The 10,140-nt window shown below is 36.8% G+C and overlaps 1 protein-coding gene across 2 annotated transcripts in view; it reads right to left on the reverse strand.

The window, feature by feature from the left end:
* The window catches only part of MOB2 (MOB kinase activator 2), a 131,013-nt gene extending 123,005 nt beyond the window's left edge, over positions 1-8,008 (reverse strand). Inside the window, exon 1 of one of the 2 annotated variants that reach the window (XM_087950870.1) lies at positions 7,551-8,008. In XM_087950870.1, the coding sequence (XP_087806996.1) occupies positions 7,551-7,567 (17 nt within the window). In that variant the 5' untranslated portion in view covers positions 7,568-8,008. The remainder of the gene's footprint in view (positions 1-7,550) is intronic. The other variant, XM_087950871.1, reaches the window with a different exon arrangement.
* Between the last annotated feature and the right edge of the window lie 2,132 nt (positions 8,009-10,140).

The following is a 10,140-nucleotide window of genomic DNA, read 5'->3' on the forward strand; positions in this document are numbered from 1 at the left end:
AATTTCCATAAAATGGTATACTGTGTGTTAAATCTATATTGACTATGACATCCCAATATACAACTCTTTGTATTAAAAATATACAGAATGAAGTATCCACATCCCGTACATGCTGTCCACATACTTTGATAGTGACAATAGGTTTATCTCTATTATATTCAGAAAGTCTCCTACAGATTATCTTACCAAAGTCATAAAATATACACCAATAAGTGCACATGTACAAAATGCATTTTAAATTAATCCAAATGGGTAGATCAGGAGACGATAGCCTACAATTTGTAAAGGAAGTCCTCAACTTACAACTATTTACTTAATAATGGTTCAAATTAACAAACATCCTTCATAAAATCCAGTTATGGTTTAAATTAGAAGTTATGACTATCATCCTGCCCTCACAGTCACGTGACTGAAATTCTGGCATTTGACTACTGTCCTGCATTTACAATTAGTTTGCAGTGTTGTACAGTCACATGGTCACTATTTACTAAGGATTTCTACCAGTTTCTGTGACAAAAAACTTACTATGAAAATTACAGTCGACATTTTGGTTAGAAGTTGAGGACTACCTGTGATTTCCTGCCATTTATGACCACATTGCTGAAATTTAGCAGGGCTAGAAGTTTTCATCTCTATATTCAGGATGAGAATAGCATTTAACCTTTCAGTTAAACTTGGCACACTGTTTGTTACTACTAATATTAACCTTTTAACAACTATATGAACACTTCTACACACAGCAGAGAAAATGCATATCTGGGAAAAATCTTCTACATGCAGAAGAGGCCTTCATCCTGCAATGGATAGACAATGGTTAAATGATGATGGTGATGGTGAAAAAACAAAGTGGAGGCTGTAATATTGCATATGATTGTTTTCTTCTAACAGTATAGCTGCGTACAAATGTGTAGTATTTTTTACTATTCTGAAGCACAGTCAAATTCTTTAGTTAATTGGAACACCTGAATACTCTCACATCCAATGCAGCCATAAAATCAGATGGAGCACCTCAAAAAGAACAAAACAGTGTGGGTAAAAAACAAGCAAATTATCTCACTTTCCTGCCTCACCAATCTATGTTTTCATGTCATTGCCCCATCTACTGCAATCATAATTACTCAAAGAATACCACAAAACATAGCCCACAGCTATAGAAAGGTTACCTCTTCTAAAATAAATTCACAGTATTCTTTTTCAGTCTCCTGGAAATAGTTAAAAAACAAAGTTCTTTTAGAGGCTCTTTTCTTGATGCCAACTCACTTTTTGTTTCCTGTGTTATTCTTTGTTTATCTTTTTGTGCCCCTAGGTTGGGGGGTAGAGGAGGCTGAGGTTATTGTTACCCTTGTTATGATTGTTCCTGACTGGCTTTAACTTTACCAAGGATGTTTTAACTTTTGTTTATATGCCCTGTAAGCTATCGAGAGTCATCTGATGAAAGCAAGATAGAAGTTTAATCTAGCACTTAATCAATAACCCCATGCAGTTTCAGAATGTACCTATCTGAAATAATGGACCCAACATTGTACCAATCAAATGAAAAATGTTGATAGATTGACAAGGAAGTTTTCAACCAATCCCAAACTATAAATGTGTTTTTAAATAAGTGTTTTACAGTCATTCAAATTGTGAAAAATCCAAGATATGAGAACAAAGGAGAATGTGAAGGAAGATTTATCATGGACTGAAGAGGCAAACCATACCGAAACAGCTGTCCTACCATGAAGAAGCAGGCAATATCTCTTACAGACAACCAGTTCTTCTGAGCCAAGGAATCTCCCATATGAGCTATAGCCTGCTTCTTCATAAGGGCCTATTCATGAACAAGGCTAGGGAGCAGGAAATGGTATCAATCAAAAGCTGTGTATGAAGAGCAAAGAAAGAAACTATGTAGCTCGCTCGCTCTCCAGGAGAAAAAACAAGAATTAGGAACAGCATTGTAATGCCTTTCCCTCTGCTTAGAGCTGAAGGACTAAGACTTGACTTATTTCTATCCCTCTCAAAGAAAATCTGTAAGTACTCTAGATGGTTCAATAAGATACTTATATTAATCTAGCTAGTTTTAAGATTTTTTGCAGAAATAAGTATACAAGATCTGGTGTCATCAAGGAGGAAAACTTAAATACTGTGAAGGTTCTCACAGCAAGAATATTTGTAGGTGCATTTAGCAATTACAATATAATTTATAATTCCACCATTTCTCCCTATAGCCCATAAACAATTTATGGGTTAAGTGGAAGATGGCAAAGATCTTCCTCTTTAATGTGTGTGTGTGTGTGTGTTTATAGGAGTTTATTTCTACTTCCAGGTGTTCAGGTCCCATATATAGCAGAATGAGAGACAATAAGGTATAGTGGTGATAGTACTGCACTTAGGGATGGAAGTCAGATTGGGAACTTCAATGAAGTGATCTTCATCCTGCAGTAGATTGATTTGTGCTGATCAATGTCATTAAGCTTATTAATTTGAGGACAAGCTAGTGACACAGAAAAAAAAATCCACAATTTCTGAGGGGTAAAGCAAGAAAGGGGTTGCTATATTCCACATGCTAAAAGCTTCCTCATTAGAGGTAATGACTGGCTCTTTGCTTATCTGACATTGCAACTTACAAAATGGAAATTTATGACGTGAGTTCTACTTTTATTGCCTGAACTTGTTTTTATTACCTGAAAATTATTGAAATGTAACCAAAGAAATTCAGTTCAAGACATAGGATTACATGTTGCTTCCCTGCTCCTGCTGGAAATTGATGCCCTGAGGCATATTTAGAACTAGAAAAAATGCTAAAGATAAATGACTATCTTAGAACAAAGTGGTGTAAAGAAGCAGCAGCTGTAAATTATTCCCATCTGATGAACAATGCAAGAAATATCAGACTGTTCAAGGACAGAACAGTGCTATAAAATTAAATATAAGTGTGAATGGAAAACCTGTTTTAGGATTCTAAGCCATCACTTCGTTAACTTAAAGTTTTTTTTAAAAAAAAAAAAGAAGGAAAAAATGAAGAACTTAATTAAATATGAATGAAACTAATCAAATTTTATAAATCATCTATGCACTATTGAAATGATGGCAATCATATAAAAAGTACAAGCTAAGTGTACAATTCCATTAAAGCGGTTTTCACTGACAAAGCTGGGGAAGGATTGATTGTTCTCTCTTTAGATCCTAAAACGCTTTCAAAATGTACTTGAGAATCCATAAGCTGCAGAATGAAAGAGAAAGCCTGCACCTCCTGCAAGCAATTTCACCCCAACTATAGCAGAGCATAACATAGCATAACTGAAGTACAGCAAAGAGTAATATTGTAAGACAATATAGCTATAGATTTTAATATTTGTATTACAAATTGAAACATACTATTTCTTCCATTTGCATAGTGGTCCCAAGGTTTACTTTCCTTTTTTGAAATGAATGACTGATAAAATCAAAAGCAAAAAGAGAATCCAGAAATCCTTTAATATTAACTGTTACTTAATTTGCTACTGTTAAAGAGATATCAACTTTGTTTTAAGAGTTTCTATTATTTGTGATATAATTATTTCTTTTCTTCATAATTTTTTATACTTAGACTAATTGAACATGCTACAGATTAATTATATATTAAGGTCAGAAAAAAGGTACTCTGCATAATGTGTGATTAATTAGTATATAGGAATTTGCTGTGATTAAAGTATGTTAAAAGTTCCAAGTCAAAGAAATTAATGAACAGAGTTTATCAATGACTAGTAGCCTTGGTAACTAAACAGTGCTTAAAGATATGCCTCTTAAACCTAGCTGCCATTTTTGTGCTTTGTGTCAAGGTTTTTTAAACTATGTTGCTAATAAATGCTAAAAAAATATACTAGATAAACATTCACAGAATGGGAATGTTAATCTAGAAATGGGCCTACTTTCTAATAACTGCCTTTGGGACTGTCTAAATGAATGAATATAATCCAAATGTTATGGTTGTATTGTTTGTCAGTGGAATGGATACTACTGGCAGATCAATTCTTCCTTTCCATTAAGTCACTACCTCGGGCACCCCCAAATCTGTCCCAGAGGACTGACAACCCATACTCTTAGGCTAATTGTACTTAAAATATCTGAAAAAATGAGACTTCCTTCTGTTACATTGCAGGAGATCCTATGATGGTATAATCATACTTTTGTCATATTCAGAAGCACAGATTTATTTAGCAGTTGTGTTTTTTTATCCTTGTTTCCCAGTAGGCATATTTATGACTATACAATTAAAAAAGCAACAAACTAGCCACCTTTCAGAGAAACTTTTTTTTCTTCAAAAAAATGCAAAAAACGTTCAAATTATATCAAAATGAAATGCAAAACAGATGCACTTGTTGATATTAATTAAAGCTGCACATTGTATTTTCTATGCCCAGTAGTCTCATTAAAAGATCCTGTGGTTTAAAGGGATAAATTTACTACACAGTGTACTACTATATGTGGTGCAATTGGATTTGCCTATACAGCTAGAAATCTTAACATGAGACTGTTCAGCAGCAAAGTATAGGGTATTTATCTTGTACAATCAGAAATTTTTTTGATTGTTACATTATGATAGCTCATATCCTCAAAGGACCTTATGGGAGTGTGGTTTAGCTGTCATATTATTCATTAATAAATTATTTTTATTAAGTAAATATAATGCAAGCAAAATATTTCTGAACAATGCAAAATACACTGGCTATATAATGTCATTAAGCTTTGATCTTCTCCTTCTTAGATTTTATGTAGAGTACACCCTAATTAGAAACACTATCGCAAGTGTTTGACAACTTCACTTCATTCTCTCCTATACATATTCCATTCCTGATACTATTTTAAATTTTATGCTTATTGCTAAAGAGGAAAGGCACAAAGAGTTCAAGACAAGAGGAGGAAGTAGACACTTTTAATTATGCTTATAAAGTCTAGAAGCATTAAATCTGAAAATTGGGTATCTGGGATCCAGAGAGTTTCAGCACAAGTTCAAAAAGCATAAAGTTCCTAAGAAGATCAACTTGGAATACTGAAAACCAGAAATGAGAAACAAGTACTCCTGGTTATAAAATTAATCGATTCTTGTTACTGAAGGCCTAATACCATCATAAGAATTTATGAAATAAAATTATAAAACATTCCAATATTACATTTAGGATTGACAGAAAGAAGTACTAAACGCTATAAAGATAAATGCTTTTGAAAGTTAACACCAAGTATGTTCCAGTAAAAATGTATCTTCAAGTTATTAACATACAATAACATTAGAAGAAAATGAGAAATTACACAAGTTTCCTTTCTTTTGAAAAAGATAACTAAATTTAACATTGCAGATAAGATTTGTCCCCATAACTTGTTTCCTTGAAGAAATTATATGTTGTTTGAAAAGTAAATGCAATTTCTATTCTTCTCCTTCAAAACCAAAACAGCCCAAGCAGAAATCATAGTAAGAACATTTAAAAAGCAGACAATACAAGTAAATATTAAAATGTATCATGTACTATCAGCAAAAATCAAATACTCGAGTTATGAGAGAAATACATTTAAACAGGCTCCAAGATCATGAAATTCTCATATACCTAAGGAGAGAACAGTTTTTGAATAACATAAGGAAGGTGAATTTGACTAATTGACGACAATAAGAAAATATTGGTGCTGCCAGCATTTCAACAACATAGTATCCAATCAGTTACTGTTAAATATATGGGCATCAACTTAGTTGATCAACAGCCAATTTCCCATATAACAGGATAATACTTTTTTCAACTTACTATAACAAATAAGAATGTTTTCCCCCTAATTAGATCTAGAATTGCAGAAATCCTTTCTCTAAAATATGTCATTAAGCCATGATGAGTAGCGCAGAATCAAAATACTGAATAAACCCAAAGAGCTTTTGAAGAACATCTTACCTAGTAAGTGCATTTGGAAGTACTAATATTTGTAAATCATATAAATCAAGAATGTACACACAATTACTATAAACAGTACTCTAAATAGGATGTTAGTCTACTTTTTGTCTTCTGTGTAATAGACTATTACAATACCAACACACTGACCTTGCCTTTTCAGTGGGCAATGTTTGGTTTTAATCTCTGTCAAGGTTTTCTCACCAACCTTTCAACATACATACATACATATAAACTGTGGGTTAAAGTGCAACAGAAAAGAAAAGAAACCTAAACAAACAAAAATGGGCTGAGGCTGATATTCTCTAAATTCAAATTATTACAGTATCAATAAATTGAGGCAATATTTGTGTATTAACTAAATGTCTATGGAGATTCTCAGTCATCCAGGTCATGGTCATCCCAAAGGTGCTTTTTCCAAGAGGCAACTTGACTTTCTGGTTTTTTCTTTGAAGATGTTTCAGTTCTCAGTGTGTATTAAACACTTTCTAATAACCCAATTGAAACAATAATATTAATATTAATAAACAATCATATTCTGGACAGTTGTCAGGTTGAAATACATTACTCCATTGATTTTTTAAAAATATTTCCCTTTCTACTCTTTCCATGTATTGCATCTATTTCTTAAAAGCTATTTTTTAAAGCATCAGTAGTCAGGAGTCTGTTATTACAGCACACTTCAGTCTCAACTAGGTATTACTACCAGTACTTCTCTTGGACTCCTTGTTCTCTGGCAACACAGGATCCGGAAGCAAGTATTGTAATGCTTTGTATTTTCAATTTAGAAAATGGTTATGTTAATGATATCTGATCAAATGTCATTTTCACTGCTCAGAAAACTTTAAATACACTAGCCACAGCAGGAAGCCATTTATTACTCAGGTTAAAGTAAGCACTGTGCATTTCACTCACGCCACACCCTTTCGTGTATTTTGCCCACGTTCTCACTGCTTGGCAATTCTTCCCTAGAAATCTGCTGCCAGGTCATGGTTAAGGTGCCTATGATAACCACACCTTCCTACTTAAATAAAATTTGCTAGAAACGGAAAAAACCAAACCCCTACACACACAAGTTCCCCAAGAATGGAGCACTGTCCCCTGCTTGTATTTGTTTACAAACTCAAAAACGACTCCCTTCAAAAGATGCACAGCAAAGAAAAAGAATCCCCAAACTCCGAAGTTCACACACGACATTTAACCACCGTGTTATGAACCAGAGTCAACTTTCGTTCTTGTTGATGGACTTTCGATTCCCTGCAAATATTTGCATCTTTCCCTATAGGATCTTCTTCCATGTTTGTTTCTTTTCAAAAACCACCACGATTTTAAACGGAGAGACGAGATGGGGGGAGTGGGGTGCGGGAGTGAAACAAGCCGAAGGGGTGTAAAAGAAAGAAGTCACCGGCCACACTTGGACTCTTAAGAACAAACTTCCAACTTTCGGCGCGCCTAACTGACCCGGCGTCTTCCCACAAACACCACCAAGTCCACGAGAGGAAGAGTGGGGAGAAGACTTTGGGCGAGCAGGGGCATCCCTCGAGGAGGAGGAGGAGGAAGAAGAGGAGGAGAAGTGGGGGCAGAATCACCGAACTGGAAGCAGACTCTGCCCTAAAATAAAAATAAAATAAAACAACCACCCCACTCAGAGCTACTCACCCCATGAGCCAGTCCATGACGCCGCCTCCTGCAAGGCGCCACTGCGGTGCTCTGGGCCGGGCGAGCGAGCGAGTAGGCGGCGGGTCCGGCTACGTCCTTGCCTGCCTGCTTGCCTTGAGGAGCTCGCTTCACCGTCCGCAATGGCCTCGGAGGTGACTCATGGGTGCCGGTCCCAACGCGGACCTTGTCCCGCCTGACTCCTGCGCTCTCCTCCTTCGCGTCGATGCTGCTGCCGCTGCTGCCGCTGCTGCCGCCGTCCGAAACCGCCGTTATTTTTTTCCCCTTCCCCCCCCCTCCCGCCTCCGGGCGGCTCCGCTGGGTTCCCGCCCCCAAGGCAGCGCCCGCCGGGTTCCCCTCAGCCAACCAGCCGAAGTAAGCGAGCGACACACACACCCTCGGCTCTCAGGGTGGCCGGAAGTAAACACACAGCCTTTCCTCCAACATTTTCCCCTCCCCTGCCTTTCTCCCACGCCCGGCTACGGCAGCTCGGAAGGGACAGCGCGCCCGAGGAAAGATGGGAAATGGAGTCCCGGTTCCAAGCCGCTTTAAGGAGCGAAGAGAGAGGCTGACGGGTGGAAGAAGAGAAACGGGGGGGGGGAGGGGGGAGAGAAGCGGTCGCTGAATTGTACGCGGGTGTGCGGTTTTTCTTCTCGGCAGGGGCGATTTTTAGAGGAAGTTGAAGAAGGGGGAAAACTACAGAGAAATTATATGTAATGAGCGGTGTTGTCTTTTTTGTTTGTTTGTTTAATTCTAACTTGATTGGGGTACGTGTTTACTCAACTCGGGCTTACTTCTGAGTAACTATGAATAGAAGTATTATGATTAATTGCACGGTCAGTCAGATGTTTTGACTGGATTTGGCATTATTATCCACCTATGGAAGGACCTGAGATAGGCAGGAGTTGTTTGATGGAGTTAAAGTTATCATCATAAGATTCAAGCTCTCCCAAGTAAAGCTGCTTTTTGCAATTGACCGGTGGTGATTTTGACAATACTGATAGTGTTCCAGTTGTTTTGGGATTGCCCCCAAGGAACCTATTTTTGCTTTCTATTCCCACAGTTGTTCTGTTTCTAGGTTTTCTGTATTTTCTCCAGTTCTTTCTCTTCTATTCTGCTGTCTCCAGGTACTGCAACACCCACTACCCAGACTTTTTTTGTCTTTTTTATTGACAGTTGTTAAGTCTGGGGTGTTATGTCACAGGTGCTTGTCTTTTTGAATTCTAAAGTCCCAGACTACTTTAGTTTTTTTCATGATGCATTGGAATATCTGCAAGAAATACCATTTGCCCGCAAGCAAGGAGTTTAATTATTCCTAATGTCTACATGAACCACAAGGCAAAATTATTGAGTGTAGTTTCCAGAAGATAAGGTGAGAAACAAAGGTTTAAATTATAAGGAAGGAGATTTGGGGTGAGAATCAGGAAACTAATTCCCAACAAGAGCTGTTCAGCAGTGGAACAAATTGTTTCAGGAGGTAAACGACTTTCCCTACTGGAAATGATTAAATAGGCTTGATGACCATTTGTTGGGAATGTTGTAGTGGTGGATTCCTGCCTGGAGAATTTTTGGAGTATATAACCACCAATACATCTTCTTATCCTTACATTCTCTGATTCTATGATATAGTCAGAAATCCCCTTGAAAATTATATTCATTTTCCAGAGTTAGTGCTATTGATCCTTTTGTTCTGGCCTATTATTTTGACCTCATAGATAATTCAGTTCTTTGTTGAGGAGGCTGTAAGTATTCTTGTATTACCTTGTTTATCTACCTATAGCAATCCATGCTGCCTCATATACGACCAAAAAGGAAATTTTTCTCTTCAGAAAAGCACCCACTAAATATTAGTTCCAATTGCAGTCTCAGTATTTCCCTTATGATATCCTGTAGGAAGATGCATATACAATCCAGACAAATGGCTCTGCCTTGTTGGCTTTGAGGGCCGATAGTTGTGGTGAAGCCAAGAATTTAGTGCATTGAGGAATCTGCTGTTAGAGGCTTGAGTCAAGGACAAAAATGTTAGCACAATTAGTTTAGAGACACTATAGTGGTAAAAATACTCATGATTTGATGTGGCTCTGGACTTGGGAATGTTGCAAAACACTTGAACTAGGCAATGTAGTGTTTTCAGACGTGTTCAGGTACTACTCTCCAAAACTTTCCCATATAAAAGTTGTCTGAATATTAGTCTAAAACAATACTCAAGAGGACAAGTCAAGAAAATACTAACTCAGCATATTTCTCTTCTGTAAATTTTAGTAGAGTTTTATAGAGATTTATTACAGAGATTTATTTCAACATCAATAGATAAAAAAATAATAAAACAGATAATGGCCACTGGACCATTTCTTTGTTAGGGAATGACCAAAAGAGGGAACAGCATAAGATGTTCAATCTCTCTTCTCCCATTAATCTTCCATATAACACCACAAAATTGAAATCCTGTCTTCAGTTGGTTAAAAAAAATCATATTTCTTCAGTATAGGGTTCAGGGTAAAGATTTAGAAGCCTGAATTATTCAGTTATCTGCAGCAGCCCATAAATAGCTAGAATGGATCAATTGCCATAAATTGCTGGGATAAATTGTGGT

Source organism: Notechis scutatus, chromosome 1 (assembly GCF_049901735.1).
Source record: "Notechis scutatus isolate UNSWTSFEM ecotype Mainland chromosome 1, rNotScu1.2, whole genome shotgun sequence".
Taxonomy (NCBI): domain Eukaryota; kingdom Metazoa; phylum Chordata; class Lepidosauria; order Squamata; family Elapidae; genus Notechis; species Notechis scutatus.